This window comes from Octodon degus, unplaced genomic scaffold, assembly GCF_000260255.1.
Source record: "Octodon degus isolate 3935 unplaced genomic scaffold, OctDeg1.0 scaffold00233, whole genome shotgun sequence".
Taxonomy (NCBI): domain Eukaryota; kingdom Metazoa; phylum Chordata; class Mammalia; order Rodentia; family Octodontidae; genus Octodon; species Octodon degus.
Window position 1 is genome coordinate 1,638,015 of NW_004524809.1, and position 25,382 is coordinate 1,663,396.

At 52.7% G+C, this 25,382-nt stretch overlaps 1 protein-coding gene across 1 annotated transcript; it reads right to left on the reverse strand.

The window, feature by feature from the left end:
* Positions 1 to 8: 8 nt before the first annotated feature.
* Slc6a1 (solute carrier family 6 member 1) lies at positions 9 to 12,700 on the reverse strand. The gene is made up of 14 exons (XM_004645610.1): positions 12,349 to 12,700; positions 11,507 to 11,638; positions 10,967 to 11,067; positions 9,918 to 10,027; positions 8,735 to 8,867; positions 7,150 to 7,284; positions 6,891 to 6,994; positions 6,399 to 6,523; positions 5,569 to 5,681; positions 5,125 to 5,256; positions 4,056 to 4,158; positions 2,947 to 3,047; positions 2,279 to 2,446; positions 9 to 335 (listed from the first exon to the last, which is right to left on the reverse strand). Exons 1-14 carry the CDS (start codon positions 12,584 to 12,586, stop codon positions 231 to 233), a joined length of 1,800 nt encoding a protein of 599 aa, XP_004645667.1. The 5' UTR covers positions 12,587 to 12,700; the 3' UTR covers positions 9 to 230.
* Between the last annotated feature and the right edge of the window lie 12,682 nt (positions 12,701 to 25,382).

Below are 25,382 nucleotides of genomic sequence, written 5' to 3' on the forward strand. Positions count from 1 at the left end.
GGGGCCCCATGAAAAAGGTAACCAGGCCCCAGGCTCTGGCAGCCACTGGGTGCTGCTGTCCATGGCAGGGCCCACCCGGTCCAACTGTCCCCCCACATCCCTCTGTGAGCTGATGGTGTTGAGATGCGCCACTTGAGGTAGGTTCAGATGGAAGGTGTCCAGTCATCAAGTGGCAGTCACTGGGGCTCAGCCAGGCAGGGGTGACAGCATCGGGTCGTGAGAGCCCAGCCCTAGATGTAGGCCTCCTTGCTGGCTGAGCCACTGGCCTGGGGCTGCTCTGGGCCGTTCTCCGGGCGAACGATGTCTTCACTGGGCTGAGTCATGACCTGGATGCGCTGTGAGCACCAGGGAAGGCAGGCATGAGGCACTCAGGGCAGTAGGCCTTGCAGACTTCCAGTCTGCCCCTTACTGACCCTCATTAACCTCAAACACACTGGGTGAGCTCCTGTCCCTGGGCCCTGGCATGTGCACCCTTTCAGATGGCTGTGCAGCTTGTTCTCTGCCTCCCTTCTTCTCTCAGCCCCGACTTCACTTTTCTCCATGAGCCACAACCCCATTTTCTTGGGTTCTTGATTGGCTCATTGTTTGCCTTCCTCTACTGGAATGTACTCTCTTGCCTGTCTGCCTGTCTGCTTGTCTAACACCCAAAGCTTTTGCTATGAAAAGCTAAAGCTTTGGACCTGAAAAGGGAAAAAGGGACCATGTTCTGGTTCTGTGGACAACTTGCTGCAAGGGCTGGGGAACAGCTTCCCACTGGGGACCTCCATGTCTCCATCTGAGAGAGAATCAAATTGGCCAAACAACTCTAGGGGATACCCAGAACCTAGTGCCTTAGATCTGAGAGCTCCCCCTTGTGGCAGAGACAGCTTCAGTGCAACGTTGAGTGGGTGGCTTCCAGGTACCCTCCACGGTGAGCTTGTCCACCCTCCTGGAGGATACCTCTACCTGCACTGGCTCCACGAGTCCCTACCTAGCACCCAGGACTGTCTTATCTTGCATCCGAATCCTGTGAAAATTAACAAAGAGCTAGTATGCATGAGGCACAGGTTCAATAGCTCCATCTAAGATTCTGAAACCCAACATCCCCAAATCTGTAAGATCTAGTGTGACTTGACACTCCTGACGTGGTTGACAGATGGTGAGGCAAAACATAAATGTGCTAAAATGCTGGTTAAAATTACTATCAGGCTAAAATCACCCAGTATGTCATTGTATGAATATAAATATTTTCAAGTCCGAAAAATTCTGAAATCCTGAACACTTTTGGTACTAAGAATTTGGTTAAGACAATCAAGGCTGCCAGGTGTGGTGCTGGAAGCGATGGGAGCTGGAAATTGGTCAAATGTGTGTAAGCAGGACCAGGCCTCAGTGCCTAAAGTGGACAAACTCCCTCAGTTCTGAGACACGCTTCCTGACTGGTTAGTGTCAGCTATTAGTCACTAGGCAACCTTGTGTCACATGTAACTAACTTTGCAAAAGTATAAATAAAGGCCTCTACTGTGTGCGTGTAGGTAGTCTTACCAGTCAGGCAGATGGGCCACCACCTGACCCAGCTCTTGTCTTCTTGTCTATCTTTTCCCCACTCCTGCAGCCGTTTCTCCCTGGGGCACAATGGATCACACCGAGAGACCAATGGATCCCTACAGTATGGTGGCATATGCCTGTAACCCCAGAACTCTGGAGGTTGAGGCAGCAGGACTGCTGCAAGTTCAAGGCCAGCCTAGGCTACATAGTGAGTTCAAGGCCAGTCTGAACTACAGAACAAGATCTGATCTCAACCCCCACCAAAGAAAAAGCAAAACCCAAAAAGAGAAGCAGACCTGCGTGGGGGGTGGGGTGGTGCCTTTCCTGGAGGGTAAGAGTGCACTTTCTCTTCAGTAAGCCTCAGAGTAAGAGATGAAACCGTAACAAGTCTCACCCTGCCCTCCATCTGCTCCAAACCCTTGAAGTTTCCCCATATCCCCTGGACCTTTCACATGCAGTGTGTCCTCACCTCCCCTTTCTAGGAATGTTCCTTTTGTGCCCACCACTACACCTGATTGACCCTAAGGCTTTCTTTAGAGATCCCATCTTCTGGGAAGCCTTGTGGACTCCTTTCCATCCAGGCAGGGCTAAGGCAGAGCTCCTTTCTCCTCTGCATACTTAGTAGGGTCCCTCTAACCCTCCAGTGACACGGCTCTCAGTTTGCCGTCTCTCCAACTAGACCTTGAACTTCCCAGGGACGTGGCTGCAACAGCACGTGGGGGAGGGGACTAGCAGTGGACAGGAAGGGGCTTACCTGCTTCAGGGAGCCCTTCAGTGTCAGGAACATGTAGGCCATGTACCCAGGGATGAGGACCATGGAGGACAAAGCCATGAGCCAGCCAACACCCTGGCCCCACTTGGGGAAGACATAGCTGCCCATGGTGAGGGGTGTCATCTGCACGGCACTGAAAATGAACACACCCTGGCGAGGGTTGAGGGTGGGAGTGAGGGACAGGTCTCCCAGACAGGATCAGCCGGTACCCTCACCCTCCAACCTGTCCCACAGCTGAAGCCACCCCTGACACCCAAAGCCCTGCTGGGACACAGACACCTTTCTGCATAATAGGACAGTCACCCTTTCTGGGCAGGATGCAGGGAAAGCCTGCCTCTCCCAGATGAACAGAGCAAGGCTGCACATTGGACCAGTTGCATGTACTCTAGTTCTGAGTGGTCAAATGACACGGGCTGGCTGAGGCCCCACCCCTCAGTGATTACATGGACCAAGAGCACCTGTCTCCCTGAGGCCTTGAGCCTGATATCATGGGTTGACTGTGCCACTCAGTAGACAAGGGAGAAAGGTATCAGGGAGCCAGGGTTCTGGGGGCCTCTCCTCCCACCTTTGCCTCTGAAGAGTCTCCCTGGAACTGAGCTGCCTGGCCTGTGCTAGCCTTCTCCAAACAGGTGGCCCACCCTTATCCTTACCGCCACAATGATTGGGGTGAAGCAGGACCAGCAGAGCTTCCACCAGATGCAGGGCCTGGAGCCAACCATCTCTTGGATGTTGTCATAGAATCGGTTGACACCTGTGATATTTGGAGCAACAGAATCGGGGTGGTGCATGAACAGCAGGGACAGCGGGTTCAACCCCTTGCTTGTGGAGTGACCATGAGCAGGCCATACCACTCCTCTGGACCCACTTCCTCCTTGGAACCTGGCACTGATGAATGCTGGGAGTATTTCCAAGAGCCACACTCATGCAGCAAATAGGCAAGTAAGTCATCCTAACACAAGTCAGCCACCAGGGAAGGGAGCTTACAGAATGTGATCCCACTCTCAGTGTCCCTCCTGCACCACATCTGTCCCAGAGTTCTTTCAGTGGCTTAAATGGACAAGGCATTTCCCCTGTTGGTCTGTTGCTGGTGCTTGATTATAAAGAACTGCAAATCTCATTAAAAAAAAAAACAACTGCAGGATGCCTTGAAGTCACCATAGCCCAGCTGCCACTACTAAGCTCAAAAATCAGGCAAAAATTACTGGTTAGACCAGCCTGATGAGGCACAGGGGACGGTGACAAAGGATGAGGTTTGGATCTGTCAGGTGACACAGGTATCACATCACCTCCAAAACACTTGATTTGCTCTGGTTTCCTTGTGTGTAGGGAAGGACGTCCCTGAGACCAGTAGTGTGCAGGAGGTGTGCAGGAGGTGTGGGATGAGGAAGGCACAAGAGAAATGCAAAGCCGGCATCCCCTGTTTTCCGTCTCAGAGAGCACAGAGCTTTACTTATAGCTTAGTTATTAAATTGGAATTTTAAAACTTAAAAAAAAAACAGTAGTTTGGGTTTTTTATTTCTACATAAAGCCTCAAACTAACCATTTTATTCCCCAATTTATGAAACACTGTTCTCATTTTAAAAGAATGGATTGAACTGTTCCTTTTCTGTCTTCTAAACACTACATCACTAAATGGTTGTGAAGACCAAATTAGTTACTGTGGGGGGCAGGCCTGGTGCTCAAGCTATGACTGTTGAATGATGATTGAGTGAGTGATTGAATGAATGAATGAATGAATAAGGGAGGAGGTGCTGCTCACCGTAAAACCAGGAAATGGAGACACACTCGAAGAACACGAGGAACAGAAGGCTCATGCCACTGGCAGAGTAGTAGTCAAAGAGTTTGAAGACGTAAATACCTCCCTGCAAGAGGAAAGGTGGGTGACCCTTGCACCCAGATCATTCAGCTTGGGCCTGAAGAGGGCTGATTTTATTAGGCTACACTGCAGCACAAAAGCTGAGGCCAGACTAGAGGGGGAAACCGAGGGCTTTGTAAGCCTAACCAGATGTGGACTTTCACTTTCTAAGGATTGGGAAGAAAATATGCCTGTAGCAGAGGGAGACACCCCATTTCTAGCAGGGCTGGAACATAGCAAGGAAGGGATCACTAAGCCATCTTTGCTCAAAGATACCTTTTTCCTCCTAAAACCTTCCCTGGCTTATATAGGACAATAACAGCACATAAAGAAGCACATAAAGGAGAGAGAGAGAGAGAGAGAGAGAGAGAGAGAGAGAGAGAGAGACAGAGAGAGACAGAGAGAGACAGAAAGAGACAGAGAGAGAGACAGAGAGACAGAGAGAGACAGAGACAGAGAGAGACACAGAGAGAGAGACAGAGAGAGAGACAGAGGAGAGGGAGGAGAGGGAGGAGAGGGAGGAGAGGAGTGAGGGGAGAGAGAGAGACAGAGAGACAGAGAGACAGAGACAAAGAGACAAAGACAGAGACAGTTGGAGAGAGACAGAAAGAGACAGAGACAGAGAGAGACAGAGAGACACTGAATCAAGTCGGCTCTGACCCAGGTGCCGGGGTCCTGCCTCCTTTCCATCCTTCTAGCTTCCCAAACCCATTCCCACCACAGGGCCTTGGCATGTGCCATCCTCTCTTCCCTGGAGCCTCCCTACTTGACTGTCCCTCATCAAAAGTCTCAGCTCAGCCATCACATCCTTAGAGAGAACTCTCTGGCCACCCTGGCCAAGGCAGAGTTCCTCCCAACCCACGTGCTATGCTGTCTCACTGTCCTGTTTTTCTCCTAGCACGTACTCCCTGCCATCATCTAATTTCTAAGTGGGCTCAGGAGTCCTTGGTATGCAGGTGTCTATGGAGCCCACCTGGGTGATGTTGGAGAGGCCGATCAGGTAGGACACAATGCAGACCGCGGCGATGAAGAGCTCCCTGCGGTTGCGCAGGAGCCGGGGGTACTCATCCACGAGAGCAGTGATGAAGCCTTCCACAGTGCAGAACTGTGGGGAACAGAGACAGCCACCTGCAGCAGCCCCAGCCCCACTACAACCCAACCACGGTGGGGTGCAGCCTTGTTTGACCCGTTTCTCACTTTGGGGCCTCAGGAGAATTCTTTCCCCCAATCCTCAGTTTTCCCCTCAGGAAGTAGGCCCAGTGGTTGAGTTGCTTCCCAGGGTCTCATGGGGTAGAACATCTTGGGAATCTTGGATTTGTGGTCATTTCCTTCAGGACCTAGCAAGAACCTCCTCTCTCTGCTGGCTCTCTGGACTGAGGAACCCCAGGTGGGGGGCCCAAGGTGTTGGGGCTCTCACCTGGCTGTCAATGCCTAGCATCAGCAGCATGGAGAAGAAGAGGATGGCCCAGAGTGGGGAGATGGGCAGCTGTGTCACGGCCTCTGGGTAGGCCAGGAATGCCAGCCCGGGGCCTGCGGGCAGGTGGGAAGGAAAAGGCGCTGGAAGCCCAGAGCACCCCTACTGCCCACCCACTTCCCAGGCTGTTTCCTGGCATCTCCTGAGGAATCTTAGAAAGGAGCCAGTGGGAGGCTGTGGGGCTGGTCTGCGAGTAAGAGGCTTGCAGTGCTCTGACCAGTGGGAGGGCAGGACAGGCTGGTGTGGAGGTCAGGTCCTGGGCTGGGGGAGTTGGTGAAGGGAAGGGGGGAGGCTGAGGCTCCTGCCTGGCCATGGGACAGTGTGCAGTCCTGTGATGGAGCACCAGGTGGGGGCAGGCTAGTGGCTGTGCTGGAAGGCATGGCCAGGTGTGGGGACACCCTGGAATGAGGAACAAAGAGACTGCCACCTCCTTGGAGTGGATCTGAAAGCAGGCAGGGGAGGTACCTGGACAGTCCCCAGGATGTGATGCTGTGGGGGTTACTATGGAAGGGGAGGTCAGAACCTCAGCAGAGGTCCTCCAAGAGACAAGGAATCTCCAGGGCCTCAGTGAGCACAGGAGTCCTCCTATGCCTGGGCAAGGAGTGGGGAGGGGTAGAGTGGGCCCAGGTGTTGGTGAGAGCGCATTTGATGCTGTGACAAATGCACCAACATGTGGGGGCCTTGTGTCATGGAGATGAATGGCTCCTGAGCTGCAGTACACCCCCCACCCTACCCCTGGCCACGCGGAGCAATGCCCTCCTTGTGGCACTGACCTGAGGCTGCCACATCAGCAATGGACCTCTTGGTGACATGTGCCATGAAGCCCACGATGGAGAAGATAACGAAGCCTGCGAACATGCTGGTGCAAGAGTTGATGCAGCAGACAATGATGGAATCCCTGGAGGGACGGGGCTGGGTCAGGGAGGGGTGGGCCTGAGGAGTGACCCTGAGGACAGGTGGCCCTGAGCATAGGTCTGGAAGCACCAGGGAGGGCAGGGCCAAAAGGAAGAAATGGGCCAGCGGGGTGACCTTGAGGGACTGGCTCAGAGTGGGGTGACCAAGAAGACAAAAGAGGAAGCACAAATGAGAAAGTTGGGTGAACTGTGGGCGTGGCCATGGGGCGCATCTGGAAACCCAGAGGCAGGACCTTGGAGATGGGGCGGGGTCTGGAGAATGGGGTGGGGCTAGGGCAGGGAAGGGGGGTAGGCAGTGGGGAAGTTGGGAAGAGGCAAGGCAGGAAGGACCAGGATCTTGCACCCTGGCACCTGTAGACGTTGTTGTGGAAAGAGTTGTAGCTCCCGAGAGCGATCAGGGACCCCAGGCCCAGCCCATAGGAGAAGAAGATCTGGGTAGCCGCATCCAGCCACACCTGTGGGCAGGAGGATGGAAAATGGTCCCGCTAACAACCGCAGCCCTCTTCCAGGCGCCCAGCAACCTTGCCGGAGAAACGACAGCCCCATCTGAGGCTGGTGAGTAGGACTGGGGTCCAGGCTGCCCTCCGGTTGGGTGGAACAGGGTGCTCACCTCAGAGTCTGACAGCTTGCGGAAGTTGGGCGTAATGTAGAAGAGGATGCCTTCCTTGGCCCCCGGCAGCGTCACTCCACGGAAGAATAGGATGATAAGCATGATGTAGGGATAGGTGGCCGAGAAGTACACCACCTGGAGGGAGTGGGCCAGTCACCGGCCGGCCTGCCCCCCCTCAGCCTGCCAGGCCTTCTTCCTCCACGAATCCTTCCCGGATGCCCAGTCTGATGTCCCTCCTTCACGTCTGACCAATAAGCGCAACACCTGCTTTTTTCCGTTCATCTCTCTTCCTCACAGTTTTTGATTTTTGAATTACCCAAGTCACATCTGGAATGACTGGGAAATTTGGAAATTACATGTGAACACACATGTCCCCTTTGGCAGGCCCTGGAGTAGAAGTTATGTGAGGGACAGAGGCTGTGTGATTTACATCTGGGTCTTCCTAGTTGCCAGGGCCATCTCCTAAATGGCTGGCCCTCGTCTAAGTGTCCAGGTGCTGGCATTTTAGTGCTGCTCCTGGGAGGCTTTTCTGGGCATGTCTGGTCACATTATCTTAACAAAACTGCCTTCCCATTGAAAGTGCTTAAAGTTTTAAAACACACAGCACATGCAGTTTTGTCTCCTGAGCACTGTGTCACACACAATTCATTTTTAGTCATACGAAATGCTCCCTCAGGGTCCCAGTGTCCTCTTTCAAGTCCATCTTACTATTATCCATTTAGGCTACTTCTAATTTTATGTGAACGTAAATACTGCAGTGAACATCTCTATATAAATCTTTACCTAAAAAATTACTATCCCCCTCCTGGGACCTCTTTCCAGTAGTGAATTACTAAGTCAGAGAATCAGCTTCTCTGGGGCTCTGGCCTATGTTGCCTAATTGAGTTTTAGAACTGGGCTGTATCCAGCAGCAAAGTGGCTTTCCTGCGGTGCTGGAGGGAGTACAGTACTAAGAGAACTATTTTTGTCAAATTGATAGTTAAAAGACAGATATTGTGTGAAATTTCCCTTCCCTGCTCACTGTGTGAGGGGCAATTTCCAAGTGTAGTGGACTTTGTGTCTCTGGTGCGGCTGTGACCCTCCATCCCGAGTTGCGTTGTGGGTTGATGCCTGCCTTGGTCTTGGCTGTAGGCTAGTGTGGGATTAGGAAAGGCAGCTGCCATCCAATGGGGACACCATGGCGTTGGCATTAGGGAAGGGCCTTCAACATCATTTGTATGACCCAAAAGCTGTGTGAGTTGTGGCCTGTTTTGTGTCCTTCGTGGTCCCATTTTCTCACCCAGGTAGCCATCACCCTTGCTACTCAGGAAGGCTTCCTTCAGGCTGTGGCTAGGGACAGATGCAGCCAGCCTTTGTTCCTCAGCTCCTGGGGTGGACCCTGGGAGGGGCCCACCTGTGTGACTTCCAGGGTGACCAGCCATCCTCTGTGTCTCTGGGCTGGGCACCCTGCAGGGAACCTTTCTGTTTCTTATTTCACAGAAAGAGAAACAGAGGAACAGAGAGCTGCAAGGACCTTCTTAATCAGGGTTGGCTAAGTCCCTCAGTGGACCCCTGCTGCCTTAACCCACTCTGCACACGACCCTACCTTCCCAGTCCAGCCCACGCCCTTCCAGATGCAGAAGTACACCAGGATCCATGCAATGGCCAGGGTGATGGCCAGTGGCCAGCGGATCTGACCCGGCTTGTCCAGCCCATCTGTCATTTGGTGCATGTTGCGCCTGGAGGGACAAGCAGCCATGAGAGAGTCACAGGGGCCAGGGAAAGATGAAGCACGCCAAGCGCCCAGGTGTGTCCATGAGCCACGTCCTCCCTGGTATGTGTGGGGATGGTGAGGTCCCGCATAGTGTCACCAGGAAATGTCCGGAGGTCAGAGAGAGCAGGACCTGCTGCTCAGCCTTGTCATTGTTCACCTGGGTGCTACACAGGGCTTCTAGGGACCCCACTGTCAACTGTGCTCTGCAGTGACAGAATGGAGCATAGACCCCCTGCTTTGTGAGCCAGTCCCTACCTTCTCCCTCTGTTCCCCGCCCCCGTCCCTGTTCTAAGCAGCTATCCTACCTGCCAAGATGCTGAGGAGCCTGTGTATGCTTCTCCCTGGTGAAGTCTCCTGTTCACATGGCCACATAGTAGGTGCTCAGGGAATGGGTATGGAACAAATGGCTGAATGAGTTAGAACTTGAGTATATCTAGAAGAGCTATGCATGGGAGGTGTCCGTGGGCAGAGCCAGCCACAGCTGGAGCAGGTTTTAATCTGCACAGAAGGACATGGCCCACAGAGAGCCTGGAAACTGCTTCTTCTGGCTCCTCCTGTTCTTGAGCTCTGGGACTTTCTGAGTTACTGCCTTTGTGACCCAGAGCTTTGGGTCCTGGGACCTCATTCTGTCACAGGTTGGACATCCCAACCTTCCTCTGATGACGATGGAGCCCACAGATGTGGCCTTCACTGGGGGTCCTGGGGTCCCCAACACAATGCAGCAGGGCCTTGGTATATAACCTGGCATGCCGCCTGCATCTCCTACATCATCTCCAGGTGGCTTTTGAATACTGAGCACAGCATCAGTGCATTGTCCAGTGAATAAAGGCAATTATAGTAATGACACGCACAATTCTCCCCAAATATTTTCAGTGGCATCTGGCCACTATAGCTCCTTCATGGCCCCTAGGTGCCCAGCTCGCTCCAAGCAGGAAGAGGCTCTGCCCTGCTGCACACCCCTACCCCTATCCCTGGTCCCCATTGTCCTCCCAGGCACCATGCCACCTGCACTCACTCCCAAAACTCCACCACGGCACTGGTCATGTTGGTGGTGTTGACGATGCTGTAGTTGGAGAAGCAGCGTTCTGTGTTCCAGGGGTTGTCACACTGTTTCCATGGCAATGTCTGCAAGGACACGGTCACATGGACACTGCCCAGGAAGCCCTCAGGCCAGAAAACGGGGTCTGAGCTAGTTCTGTCCCCAACTCACGGTCCCTTGGGCAATCTTGAATCCTCCCTTCTCCTCCCCAGCAGCTCTTAGGATCAGAGAGGGGGAGCAACCTGTTTGGGGTCACACAGTTACTAAGTGTCAAGGCTGAAACACGAGCCTTGAACAGCCCAAGGAGAACAGCTTCAAAACTGCACTGTTAGGACTCTGCGTCCTGGGCTGTCTCCCATCTCTGTGACTCTACACAGGAATGATGACAGTGACATGGTGCTTCTCCTGAGCCAGGTGAGATCTGGAAACTTCACATGAATTCACTGCTGAGCTTCTGAGCCCCATGGGGGTGGGGTTCAGTTCTGTTTCATTAGTCTGTCTGTCTGTCTGTCTCTGTCTCTCTCATACTGGGAATTCAATGCAGGGCCTCACACATGCTAGGCAAATGGTCTACTACTGAGCTATATCCTTCACCCTTAAAATTTTTATTTTTGAGACAGGGTTACATTAAGTCATACAGGGTGGCCTGAAAACCGCAAACTCCCTCGCTCAGTGTCCCACATACCTGGGATCATAGGCATGAGCCACCACATCCAAATTCATATCTTGTTTCCCAATTTTTTTGGGGGTGGTAAAGACATAAAATTTATCTTCTTGATGACTTTTAAGAACTCTTATCACAGGTAGCCATCAACATCATCTACCTGTAGCTCTGTGCAGTTCACAAAACCAAAACACTCCCCACCTGACACTAACTCCCGACAACCCCTCTCCTGGCCCCTGTGAACAACTTCCTGCTTTCTGGGTCACATGAGTGGAGTCCTACAGCATGCATTCTGGCCCAGACCCACTAGCAGAAGGTCCTGGGGACAGGAGGGCTGGCAGGGGCCCACAGGCTGGCTCACCGTGGTGAAGGAGTTGTATAGGTAGTAGATGGCCCAGGAGATGATGACAATGTAGTAGATGTTCAGCCAGAAGGACAGCACCGCTGCAGCCAGGCCCACACCTGGGACAGAGTACAGTGTCACTAGCCTGCGCAGTCTGTGGGGGCAGCCACTGTCTGTCCAGCACCTCTTCAACCCTGGACACAGGCATTACTGGGGACACTGAGCCTGTGAGAGGTAGGCACCAGCCAGAGGCCACATGAGCCTGGCCAATGGGCTCAGAGTGTCAGTGAGCCAGGTCCAACTGGTGGCAGTGACCATGACCCCCAGGAGGCCTCCCGAGGGCCCACTGGCACCAACCACAGGGGTAGAGGAACTCCCTCAGGGAAGTGAGCTCATGGATGGGCAGGATCCAGATCCGGTTCCCCTCTACCCACAACAGCTGCCCTTCTGCTCAGATGTGGGCTTTCTGGAGGGGCACTGACTTCATACAGGCACAGGGGAGCGCCCCATGACCACAGCCCAGCTTCCCATGACCAGGGCCTGGCCCTGTACACTTACCTTTGAACATGGGGGCCAGTTTCCACACACCCAAGCCCCCGATGGACGTGTACTGGCCCAGGGAGCACTCCAGCAGGAAGAGCGGGACCCCCGCAAAGATGAGTGTCAGGAAGTAGGGGATCAAGAAGGCCCCTGCAGGGGGTAGGACACAGGCTGTGGCCCCACGGTTTGGGATAATCCCTCTCATTGGTGGGGCACCATGATTCTAGGTTCCCCCCTGAGATCTCCTGCTCTGTTTCCAAAGCATGCTCAAAGCCAAACTGCAGCCCCAGGGTGTCACTCTACTCTAAATACATGCTCTGCACTTTGCAAAGTAAAGAGATGAATGCTTGGCATCAGTTGGAGAGGACAATTGTTCTTTGGGATTTGTCACAGCTGAGATCTTCCATGTCTTTAAAGCTCACTGTGTTGAAGGCTAGGCGGCCAGTTGATAGGCTTTAGGAAGTGATCAGATTGTGGCCTCCTATGCTGGTGGAAGGAAGTGGGCCAGAGGGTACAGGATTGGGGACTGGATCTTGTTTTCCCTCCACTTCCTGCCTGCCACGAGGTGAGCAGCTCCCCCCCCCATGATGTTTACCACCAGCCTATACATAATGCCAGCTGACCAAGGACTGAATGGTGGGCCACAAATTGCAGCCCTTTCTTTGGTCATTATTCCCAAGTATATTGTCAACAGAGAGAGAAAGCTGACTAACACAGGACTCTTCTAATAAAGGGGCAAGAAGCAAGAAATGAGGCCCAGTGCCAACTACCTTTTGAATCTTGATGGGGCTTTTCCCTCTAAGGTTACCCTAGAAAATGCCTCAGGGACCCAGCTGAGAGGTTAGCAGGCCACCACCTACCACCACCATTCTTCCCACAGAGATAGGGGAACCGCCAGACATTGCCCAGGCCAATGGCATAGCCCACGCAGGACATGAGGAAGTCGAAGCGACCCTTCCATGTGTCTCGATCAGGAAGGTCCCCTGCCTTCTTCTGCACCTTGACCACTAGGGTTTTGGGCTTGTCGTTGGCCAGGGGGGCCTCACTGACTTCAGTGGAGATCTGTCCGTCAGCCACCTTGCTGCTGTTGGTTGCCATGTCTCGTCTGGACGTGGGCGCCCTGGCGGATGGACGTATGATCTCAGCCCCAGTCCACGTGGATAGCAGCTTTGCGGCTGAAGGTCACGTGAGAGGAAGAGGGGATACAGGCACCATGAGTACCAGGATTCTACAGTTGCCTTGCTCCAAAATGACAGCGACAAAGTCACCTCCCACCAGTAGGCGCCCTCAGCCTTTTATTCCCTCAGCCCTATTCCTGGGGAAAAGAGGGGAAGATACAAAGACATAGGGAACGGGAGGGCCTGCTGCATGCTCCCCAGCCAGCTCTGACTCTGGTCATTTGTGCACCCTCTCTAGGGACCTCAGGCCACCTCACTTCCTGAGAGAAATACAGTGTGTTTGATGGTAAGATCCCTATCGCTGCCTCCTAGGAAACAGCTAATTTGTCCTTCCAAAGGCCATAACAGCTGTGGTCAAGGCAAGCCCAATGGGGACTGTAGCTCTAATCACAGTTCACTTTGTCACTTTCCCTATGTGTGACTTTGAGTAGACGCCTTGACCTCTCTGCCTCACTAGCCCTGTCTTTTAAGATGAGGGTAATAGCACATTTATTACTGGATTATTGGAAAGTCTTGAGTTAAAAACTGAAAAAGAAGGTTTTTACACTTGACGCCCAGTCCTGGTTCTTCTCTGGAAAGGACCATTGGCACAAATGACCTCTTAGTCACCCCAAGATGAACCTGGCTTCTGCATCCTTCTTACCTCTTTAGCTACAGAGGCAGCATGAGCAGTGGACAGGGTGTGAAATTGGCCTCAGAGCAATCCTGAGTTCAAATCTGTCTGACCTTTGTTAGTGGAGTACTAGTACTAATATTCTTCTGAAGTACTACTCTTGATGACTCTGAGCCTCAGTTTCCCCACATATAAGATGACGCAATCCTCTCCAGCTTGTCACATTGTAGCAAACTTTAGCTGTGCTGGTTATTCTGCTGGGAGCAGGAAGTCCATGAACTGGCCATCATTACCTGATGGTCTGCCGCAGGTCAGTTCCGGCGAGGTCCCCGCAATCCCTGGGCTGAGCTGCCAAGTACAGAAGGGAAGAAAGGGAGCGGGTGAGAGGGCTGGTGGCAGTGGGCTGTGCAGTGTCCATGGAGGCCACAGCCAGTCCATCCAGCGTGGTGCTGGCCTGGGCTTTAAGACTTCCAGGAGGCCACTGTGCCAGCTGGCCCCACTTCCTGGGGATGTGAGGTTGACATTCCATAACTTTATTCAAAGGAAAAGAAAAGCCCATAAGAGCTGGTCCTGAGCCCCACTAGGAACCACCTGCAGGATGTGGTTGATGACTTCCTTTTTTTAAAAATATATGAACTCAAAGTTTAATGTAGCTATTTTGTTGTTTTTGTTTGTTTGTTTGTTTGTTTGTTGTATTTTAGGGAAGGGTCTACAAGGTGTTCAGGGTCTTACTACTAGATCGGACTCATAGTGATCCACCACCTGTTTACAACCTCCCAAGAGCTGGGATTACAGGCGCGCACCACCATACCCAGTATTAATTGCCATCTCAACATGCCCCAAGGGTGGGGCCAGCATGGCAGGCCTGGGGATCGAACCCCCAGCCCCTGCACCTGCTTGCAGGTGCTTTAATCTGCTGAGCTATTTTGGCTGGCTCTTGATGTAGCTATTTTTTAGATTCTCAATCCAGATGTGCAGTAATGTGATGAAAGACAGTGTAAGACTACTGGGAAGAACCTGGTGTTTTATTTAGTCAAAAAAACAAATTTTGAAAGTGCCCACCTCCCCCACATCTGTTTATTAAAGACTCACAAAAAGCTACACTGGAGGGATATACCCAAAAATGCCACCATGGAATTTTCCTGAGTGATTTTTGCTTTCTTCTGTAAGCTTTCTCCTTTTCTGATTTCCAGAATGGTCTTTAAAAGACCATTTAATAAAATGGCACAAAGTAAATTTATGGGACCCTCTCAGAACCAACCCAAAGCTGGGAAGAAGCACCACTGTGGGGCCTCTTGGATCTGGTCCTCTCATACATCGCTCAGCACCATCGTCTTCTCTCAGGCTCGCACAGCATCTACATTAACTGCCACCTGGCTTCTCCTCGAGGGCACCCCCATACGTTGAGCACCTGTCTAGAAGTCCTGGCTGGGCATGACCACCAGGGAGAGCCCTGGACCTGGCAGAGCCACTGCCACACTTAGGAACAGCAGGAAGCAGGGACAGCTGATCTAAGGTCTCCATCTGGGTGTCTTGAGGTCTGTAGGAGACAGTAACCCCAAGAAAGTAGGAGAGCCAAAGGGGACCCTGGCACAGTGTCTCCATAGCTACCATACTAGTAATGCTTTCTGCTGGCTCCGGAATCTAGTCTAGTGGTTTCCAGCTATCATCTTTGCCCAATATGACCCAATCGCCTTTCACCAAGGCTGATCACCTGACCCAGGACAGCCAATCACACACCTTCCCTGAAAGTTAGGCTTGGGATTCAGGGAGGGCAGTCTCAGGAGTGACTTGGGAACCCAGAAGCAGCCTCCTCTGTCCACCTGGCGCTCAGAGAACCACAGAGGCAGTCAATGGAAAGTTTGGAAAGCACTTTCTTTTACTGCAGCTCCAGGCTCTCTTGAGATTGGCTGCATCCCTCTTGGTCTGGGATTTGACCAGATATCCCACTGTGGCTGGACTGTCTCCAGAGTTTTCAGATGGGAAGGCTGCTGTGCAGGCAGCACTGCTGAGGCTGACACTGCCAATGGCAACCAAGCCAGGTGGGTTGGCCTGCTATAGAGCTGGGTGTACCTCTCTTTACCTTGTTCTCTGCCACAGGATGTGGTAGTACCCCGCCAACCCCCAGCCCAGACTTCTAGCCTCTATGACCCCATAAACCCAGACCATGATAAACGGTTCAGGTTGCAGTGTTCTGTGACAGCTGCATGAAACAAGATAATCCACAGTCATAAAATCAATCCCTCTGCTTTGTGAGCCTTGGCTTTCAGATTCCTGTCACAAACTTGAATCTTTGCACACATTTCAGTTTCCTAGAAAGGCCATCTCCAGAGTCCTCAGTTCCCCCTCATGGTGAACCTGGGGGAGCAGAGCTGGTGGCTACTGCAGGGGACTCACTGTAGGGACAAGGTGCACATGTCCAGATTTAGCCGGAGGCCTACACCTACCCAACAATGGTGGTGGACCAGGGCTGGCACTTTCCTTACAGAAGATGTGCATTGGGAAGACCAACCTGGGAGGGAGACCGTGAACGTGGGTCCCCCATAGGGCCGGAGGACTTGGGAGCAAGGACAATCTTGGATTTGCCCTTCCATACTGAATAGGGGGACCAGGCTTTCCTGTGACATGTACAGACTGGTGAATTACTTCAGCAGCCCAGAACAGCAACAAGCAGTATTTTCTAGGGCTCTTTCCTTATTCAGGACCCCTGGTGTCTTTCAGGGTTTCCAGGGCCAGTGGCAACTGCCCTTCAGTCCCTACAGGGAAGACAAGAGAGTCTTTCCCTATAGCCCCTTCACTCCCACCTTGCTCAGCTGAGTCAGACCAGGCAGAAGAGGCCATGGTGCACATGTGTATTTGTTTCATTTTAAAAATGATTCTGAGGCTGGGGAGATAGCTTGGTGGTCTAAGCACTGGTCCAGAGTTTGATTCCCAGTTCTGCATGCTGTGCTGGCCCTGAAACCACACATGGTGGCACACGCCTGTAATCCCACCGCTGGGGAGGCTAAGACAGAAGGATCACTATGAGTCTGAGCTGTGTAGTGAGACCCTGTACCAAATAAATAATTTTAAAAATTATAAAAATGAGGCCGGGGAGATGGCTCAGTGGAATAAGCGCTTCCCTGGCAAGCGCAAGTGTCTGAGTTCAATCCCCAGTTCTGAAAAAAAAAAAAAAATTATAAAAATGATTCTGGTAGGGAAAAAATCCAAAGCATCTTGGCCAAGAAAGGAAAATGGCAGATGACAACAATGTATAATGTATTAATTATTGAAACTGTCCTACTAATCGATTTTGAAACTGTCTTATTGCTATTTGTTTCTCAATAAAATTATTTTAAGAAGATGCAAGTACAACTATAAACACATTCTCTGGATAATTGCACGTGATAAAATTTTTTTGAAAAAGAGAGAAAAAGAAAATGGCAGGGCTCTCGCAGTCCTCCTTGTCCCCCATGAACATTGCATGTCCATGGGGAAGACAGGGCCACCTCTCCCTCAGAGTTTGTCATGTGTGTCACACTGTCCTATGCTTCCATCCAGACCTTCCATCCCTCCTCAGCAGGAAGGCACAGAGCCTGGCTGAGTCCCAACAAAGCAGTGCTCCGGAGGGGACAGGACAACTGTGGTTGCCTGTGCTGCATGCAGCCAGGGTTGTGTGTATGCCACGCATTAGGTGACAGTGCGTCCACTTCTTATAAAGTGTACAGGATTTTCCACGGGCCACAGGTGCCAGCAGAAAGATTCAATCCTGTAAATACTGACTGTGTGCACAGGGCTGCTGATGCTGACTCCAGCCAAGTTGTGACAAGTAGGAGAAGCTTTCTGCGCAAACTGACCAGAACATCCTCTGGCCAGTGCTACAGGGTATAGGAGAGCAAGACGCTGTAGGCCCAGATGGAACAAGTTAGCTCAGCGAGAAGGTTTCCCAGAGGAAGGGCTGTCTAGGCTGGGTTTTGAAAGCTGAATACAAGTTTATCAGACTCAAAAAGAGGAAGCAGGCATGCTAAGCAGAGGGAAATTCATGAACACAGGCATAGGATATCCATGGCAGTCTGCCCGTCCTCAGGGTGCACTCTGTGGCCACAGCATAAAGCCCCTGAGAAAGATGGGGACAAACCACATAGGGAAAATGCCTCTGCCAATTCTGAGTGAGGAGACGCCTGGCAAGAAAAAGAAAACATGGGCAGCTTGGAAGCCCCAGATCAGAAGTGGCAAAATGGGTCAAAACTGGCCCCAGGGCTTATTTTACCAGCCAGAGTATTAAAAAAAAAAAAAAAATCAGCCTGAATTAGGAGCCAAAAATGTGACAGGCTGGGATACAGTATTTCAAGCAGTGGGACAAGTGCAAAGGGCCTGGGGCAGGAAAAGCTTGGTATGTTTGAAAGTCAGCAAGGAGGCCACGAGGTGGGGGTTGAGTGCAATCACGTGGGGACAGATCTCGTGGAGGTGGTGGGCAGGGTCATTCCCATGGGGCTGCCTAGGCCAGGGTGTGAGCTTAAATTTTATTCTAAGTGAGATGGGTGGGCTGCCTTGTCCCATCTCAGCTCTGAAAGGCTGCAGAGGGCCCTCCTCAGAGTCTGAACAACTGGGCAAGAGACTCTGGAGACATAACCTAAGGCAGGCTGGGCAGTGGCCGCAGGCTGGGCTGGGTGGCAAGCAGAGGGTGTGTGGAAGCTGGTGTGGACAAGCTCTCTCTGTCTCATGCATCAGAGGGATGGGTGGCTGTGTGGGGTGGGGGGAGCCCGAGTCTCAGGGCTGCCATTGTCCCTGGCTGGGCTGGGTGTGGGGGCAGTGGGATGTCCCCTCCCCCAAGGCTGCACTCCTACTTTGTTTCGCTCCTGTGCTGTAATTCCAAAAATTACAGCGCCTCACTTTAGAGTGAGATTGCTTGACTTGCTTTTATTTCTTTTTGAAACATGGAGGTTCAAGAAAAAATAATTCATACTGAGTTTGGCTTCATGCCCAGAAAGGCAGAAGCCATCTATTCTCTGGTGCAGGGAAAATGCGAGGCTCCATTCACTGGGTGCTCTCAGCATCTGTGTGTGCCTGGGCCATACCAGCGCCTGCTTACCCAGCAGAAGGGTGAGCTCTTATTGTGCACCTACTGTGTACACAGCCATGCCTCTCTGCCTCCTTCACCAGACAGACAAGGAAACTGAGGCTGGCCAGCCTGGGCTGCTATAATGGAGCTTCAGTCAGGGCCTGGAGGCTCAAAGTATGTCAGTGTCACCCGTGGGGGCAGTATCACCCATGAGGACGGGCAGAGCTGCTTCAGGCCAGTAAGGAGGGTGCTGTGTTTTGATGTAGGCAAGACAGGCCTAGAGTGCTGCTGGAGCCCTGTGCTGGCCCCTCACCTGCAGCTGCCTTCCATGCCTTACCGATGCCCTGTCAACACCGCGGGTTGCAGCTGAAGGAAAGGCCCAAGAGGGCCAGTGAGTGGCTCCCTGCTTTAGGCCCTTGAAACCCACAGCTGCAAACTCTTCAGTGGCCTCAATCCACCTGAAGTCCTGTGCAGTGCCCGCAACTACATCTCTTGCATGTGTATCTTGGACACACCCTGCCCAACATCCCTGGGACCTGCAGGTAAGTGGTTCCTTTGCCCCGTCTCCCCACTCACCCATAGGATGAGCAGGCACTATTTTCCACGGCTGTGTGTGAGTTTTCCAGTACCCACAGCAAGTGCTGTGCACCCAGGTGTGAGAATCGTCACTAGTGCTGCTCCACTGAGACCCACCAAGCCACACAAGTGGCTGGACACCCAGGGCTAGATGCAGGAGTGGCACCAGCACTCCCCCACCTGGACTGTATGAACCTCTGCAGCTGCAGACAGCTGGCCTGGAAGGGACTGCAGCCAGAAGACTGTGTCCGGCCTCGCTGCCCCTAACAGATGGTGTTTTGCCTGCTCCCGGCACCTGGGCACCCAGAGTGTGGCTTTCTGGGTCTCCTCCAAAACCACATGGAGGAGAAGGCTGGTGGTCACCCCAACACCCACAGAGAGAAAAATCAATGCTGCAGCCTATTGGGGCTGAGCAGCTCCATCCCACAGAGCAGCCAACTCTGGAGAGCCCCAACGTTTCACTCCCAAAGGGGAAGAAAAAGCAAGAGCTCAGTGGGCTGGAGGAGACAAATGGGACAGTTAACAGGTAGGCCAGAGCACTGTGTCCATTACCTCCCTCTTAGTGAATCCCCCACTTAGGCACAGAGAGGTCGCCCAGCGAGGAGCTGGGGACACCCAGAACTGAAGCCAGGCAGCTATTTCTCTGCTCTCACCTGGTCTCCTCTGTTGTCTAACAGGTGCCTGCAGTGGCTCCAGCCCACCCTTGGTGTGTGCCAGTGACCCCTCCCCAGCAGGAAACATCCTGAGACCCTTCCTACACTGGAGACACAGTCCACTGGCTTCTGAGGCACATCTGGGAGAGGCCTTTCTGGGGCCCTTTGGGGCCCTTGGATAGGCAGTTATCTTGAGACCCACAGAGGGGAGCTGGATCCTCACTCATTTTTTCCTAGCTGTCTGACCCCAAGCCAGTGCCTTGCCCTCTCTGTGCCTGGACTTCCTTGTGCAAGCAAGGAGCTGAACTCTAATTCTGGCCCCCTTTGTTTTCCATCCTCGCTCTGGCCTCCTGCTCATCTTGCCCATACCAGCAGTCTGCTAGTCTTCTGGCCTGCAGCTTTCTGCAGCACCTGACTGAGTCCCTCATTTTGGTCAGGGCAGTTTTCAACCAAACCCATCTGGCCTGGCTATGCAGCCCTGAGAGCAGGGGTCCCACTGCCACTGAGCTCTCAGTATGGCTGGGAGATCGGCCACCTGGCAGTCTAAGAACCCAGAACCCAAGCAGCCTCTCGGTTCTTCCAGTGCATGTGGAGCAGGGTCCAGTGGGCAGGGGAAGCAGCCCAACCTGGCATTCAGCATTGTCCTCAGCTGGATCAGCAGGGAGACTGGAGCAGGGGTCAGGCTGTGGAGCACTGCTGTAGGGAGGATGCATTGCATCCTGTGGTGAGAAGGATGCCCGTCCCTGCCAGACCTCCCCAGGGGCTTAGTGCAATCAGTGCAGTGCACAGCTGACAGCCTTTGGGTCTCCCAGGCACTGCGCAGGGAGGAGGTGAGGCCCAGACCCCAGACCCCAGACACAGGATTCCCAAACCACACTTGTAATCAGTCCTGCCTCTACATTTGGGGCAGGGGCTACCAAGGCTGCCAGAAAAGTGGGAGAATTTGATCTGCTGGCTGCTGGATGGACCTCCTGGCCACGGAGGTGTGGGGAAGTGGGACCATGCATGGTGGATGAAGCATGAGGCCCGGTCCTTCTGCAGGATTTGACTGACTGATAACTAGTTCCCAGTGATCATACTGTCACCCCCACACAGATGGGACTGGCCTCTCCCCCATGCCTAGTGCTCCCTAGGGACACTGCATCCCCATCATACAAAGGGCCCTCAGGAGACAAAACCAAAGGCCCAGGGGTCATCTACTCAGCAGGTCATGATGAATGCTCTGGCCAAGGTGCCAAGCCAGGTGCAGCACCTCCAGGAGGCAGGCACACAGCCTCTGCTCCTATGCATACCCAGCAGCCTCTGCCACAGCTTTCTCTTGGGGCTTGGATGCTTAGGAAGATGAAGGCTTTGCTCCACTCATTCTCAGGGCATAGATTCCTGGAAGGACAGTCCAGCAGGACATCACCTGGCTGGCCCAAGTATGGCTGCAGCCTCACTGGAGCCATAGGTGCCTCTGGAGACAGAGTGTTGGTATCCTGGGATCAGACTCAGGGCCTTGCAGGCACTAGGTGGAGCCTGCAGCCTGCACAGGGATGGATGAGGAGGAAGAAGCAGCAGAGTAGGGTAGGAGAAAGGAGAGATGGTGAGAGGCATGAGCACAAGAAGGAGTGGGGAGGCGGAGGAGGATGGGGAGGAGTGGGAGGAGAGGGGCAGATAAAGGGGAGACGAGGGCAGAGGAGCCTGCATACACCTGTTTCCTGTGTGCTGTATGATTTTCCCAAGGTAGGAGGGGGTGGAAAAGCCTGCACTTAGCCAGCAGCAGCCTGGGGCTTTGGGGGTGAGCATCACACCCAGGGGAGGGGCATCTCCACTGGCTCCTTCTGTGGGAACTGAGGGTACCAGCTCCTTCTGCACAGCAGCTACCCCCGCCTGCCCCCAGCATCTATGGGCTCCACACAGGGTATGGGGGACCCGGAAAATAGGTTGAAGACTTCACCCTCTACATTCACACATCCTGTCCTGTCCTTCTTCCTGCTGCTTTTGACCAGTATGGTGCCTCACTTCCAGGGGATGCATTTGTAAAGGCTCTGAGCTCAACCAGCCAGAAAGGATTAATCCTGATCAGAGTAAGAATGACCTGATGTCACCAGCACGCTCTTACACAGCTCTCTGCTTTGTCAGACTCGCTCAGCAGCAGGGGTGGGGCTGAGGAACTGTTCTTTCCTGCTTAAGACATGCTTGAAGGACTCCAGAGGACAGTTGGGGAAAGGCCCTTTGAAAACTCAGGTTTAGGGAAAATAGAAAATAACTGGGATGGCTGGACATAGCGCTCATTTTTAATAAGCCATGTGCAGGAGCACAGCCTGAGTGCCGAGGGCTGTCGCGGCAGTACCGAGGCACAGCAGGACCTGGCCCTGGATAGTTCCAAGTCCTCTATCACTGCCCTTGCTGGGGGACAGCTCCCAGGTTATGTGGACCCATTCTAGAGATGACACAGCCAGTCCTCAAATATTCAACAGGATCCACAAGGTCACAGCGAGAATCCCCGGGACCTCCGGTTGATGGCCTTAGAATCAAATGTGTTTGAGTTGCGTGGTAACTGCTTAGAATTTTAAAAGTGTCATTTGCATGCTTTGGAAAGGGCTGAGTGTGAGTTTTCTTTTCTTTTCTTTTCTTTTTTTTGAGTTTTCTAGTTTATTACAAATCTGGTAATGATATCACCATGCCCTTGACCTCTCTACTCATTTGTGTCACTCACCTGGCCCTCAGTGGCTTTGAGCTTACAGTCCTCATACCAACAGTGCCACCTAGTTTGCAGTACAGCACTTTCTAGGCCAAAGGAGGAGGGTACAGGAAGTGCAGCCCCTTTCTTGGTCTTGGAAAAGCTTGTTCAGTGCTATACTTCCATATCTAGCAAACAACAAACCCTACTGTTCATAAAAGCTCAGCTGGATTAAAAAAAAAAAAAGTCAAGATACTGCTTGAGAGTATTTTGCAAGAATGAGGGGGGTGTGTATTTTCAGAGTCTGGGGAGGGTCAGATTCCAGAGTCTAAGATATTTTTCTGCAAGATAAAGCTGATTTTCTGTTTAGAAGACTCAAATGCTGCTCACTTCTACCAGCGCAGCTGTTACGGATTCCTTCACATAGCTTTCCGAAAGGGTTTTATAGTACGCTGCGCTCCTTGTTTCATAAAGTGGGAAACCCTCTGCTGCAAGAAGCAGCCATCCATTTGGAAGATGAGGTTTGGATGGAGCAAGTCTTCAGCTGGTGGGCAGTGAGCAAACTTATGCATGGCTTCCACTTGGGATGTCAAAGGGCAGCTGGAGGCGGGAGGGTCACAAAGTGCCCACAGAAGCTGGCAGAGCAAGGCTTGGCCTCCTGGGGTAAGGCCGCCTGGCTTGAGTGACAGCTCCCATGCTGTGTGACTGTGGGTCAGCCACCTACCTTTCTGTCTAGAACAGGGGTGATAACAACTACTTTGGGACTGGCATGAACATTCAGTGGGAGAGTAAGTCGAGAGGTTGGCACAGTGTCAGGGGCACAGCGAATGCTGATGCCTGGCAGAGACCATAACAAAACACCTGACCAGGCGGCCGTGTTTATTCTTTCAGACAGCAGTGGGGAAAAGGTCTTCGGCAGAGCCAGAATGACCTTAAGCTATAGACAGTCAACCAGAGAGTGGTGGAGGTCATTGGGAGGTGCTGATATTGTCAGATTCCCAGAGCATGCTGTTCATTAAACAGGGTTCCCAGAGTGGACTCGTGGCCGCATCCTGCAATTAGCTCATTGGTTAAAATCCCTGGTAAATGTCAACTGTCTCGATCTGTTCACCAGATGAGCTTCCTCAAGCCCCTCCTGACTGCATGGGATGGAGGAGTCATTGGGCCCCAGAGAGAGAGCAGGAAATGTCCTTTCCTGACAGGACACCCAAAAACAGGTTGCTGCTGCTTGTGGGCTCAATTTGCTAGGCAGGTTTGCGGAAGCAAAACAAAATGGTCGCTTGCATCTAAATCAGCAGCTCCCAGCAACCCCCCCACCCCCCACCCCCCGCCACCTCAGAGCCACCTCCCCCTGCCTTTGAATCTGCCAAACTCTGCATCCAGGGCCCTCTCTCCTCTTCCAAAAGGGAATGGGGTCGTCTGCCAGCTCCAGCTCCAGCACCTCGCCAGCATGCAAATGATGCCCTCAGTTTTTTGGGGGTGTTAACCCCATAGTCTCTGATCCCTGACTAGGGAGGGAAATGTATTCTGCCAGCTGTGCAGGAGAGAGAAATAGGGGGGACGTGAGGGTAAACACTCTGCAAGACTTTGTGGTATGAGGAATTCAGATAACTGGCAAAAAGAAAATGCAGTTCTCTGCCTGATGCCCATGTGGGTTTTGGGGCTGGGCATTTGTTCCCTGCTAATGTGCACTGGCCCAGGGCACAGAGCTCTGTCACCTGCCCACATGTGCTGCAGCCACTTTCTACCTTCCAGCACCACAGGAGCCCAGCCAATGCCACTCTGAGCGCCCTGCCTTTGGTTAATAATGAACAAGAACTGCTGTCAAAAGGAGCTGTGGTAGAGACCAGGGTAGGGTGTGGTTTCATGAGTATCCCGTGAGGCATCCCATTTTGCAGATGAGGACACTGAGGCTCCGAGGGAAAGGGATTTTCCTGGGGTCACCCAGCTGAGGAAGTGTCCAGGAGGGCTTTGACGCACTTCGCTACCTAAGCACAGAGCTTCCCTTCTTGGGATGGCCTTGTCACTCCAGGCTGTCAGAATCACCTGTAGCCCTGTCCTAAACCTTGAAGGTGTCCAGTATCCTGAGATTAGAGCCAACCACCAACTGCCGTCCCCTGCACAATCTGCTGCATGGTTGTCCCTGGAGCACTTGGGGACTTGATGACAACTCTGCCTCGGACGGTCCCTTGGCGGGAAATAAAGGCAAGTCCTCATGGCTTTCTACCCCCACAGTCCACACCTCCTTCTGGGGAGCCTCAAACCCTGGACCCAGTCCCCTCCACATCCTTGCTCCTGTTCTAGCAGCTCCCAAATCAGCATTCAGCACACATCACTCCCCTGTGCAGCGCCATTATCTCCCGAGGACACAGGCTCCGTTGTCACGGCAACCAGAGTCCTTCCACCAACTCTATTTAATAATTTCCCAACAGCGGAGCTGGGCCAGCTTGGGGCAGGGGAAAGAGCACTGGGGCAGGGGAGAAGCCCTGGGTCCTAGCACCTGCGGGTCCAGGATGCCTTTCTGAGCCTCCAGTTACCTGTCTGTGATAAAGAGGTGTTGGCAATGGTGGGCTTTGTGACTTTCAACAAAAACAACTTGAAACAGATTTGATGCCCAGGGAATAGGAGCAAGGGAAGATCTGAGTGAGAATCTATACCCACAGGATGAGCGGGAGTTCACAGTGCTATCTCTTACTCAATAGTCTCCACATGTCACTTTGAAATTATACCTGTGACCCTCTAGGATCTGAGCTGGGCTTGGACAGAGGATAATTTTTTTTTTCAATTTTTTTTTAACATTTATTTATTTAGTGTGTGTGTGTGTGTGTGTGTGTGTGTGTGTGTGTGTGTGGCCAGCTCAGCCCACCAGGGGGCGCGGCTGGCTGGCATGTGGTGCTGGGGGATTGAACCGCAGTCCCTGTGCTTTGCCAAGCTTGTTCCAAGTAGGTGCTTTAGACCACTGAGCCATCTCTCCAGCCCCTGGAGGATAAATTTTTGCCAGCAGCTAGAATGGATCTACTTCTCTTCATTCTGTAGATATGTAAATAGGCTCAGAGAGGGCAAACAGCTCCATGCACACAGGAGGCCTGGTTCTTCTCTAGAAGCTGTGTCAGGGAAGACCAAGTGGCTGGTACCCGGAGAAGAGGCCCATCCCTGTCCTGTCCCCAT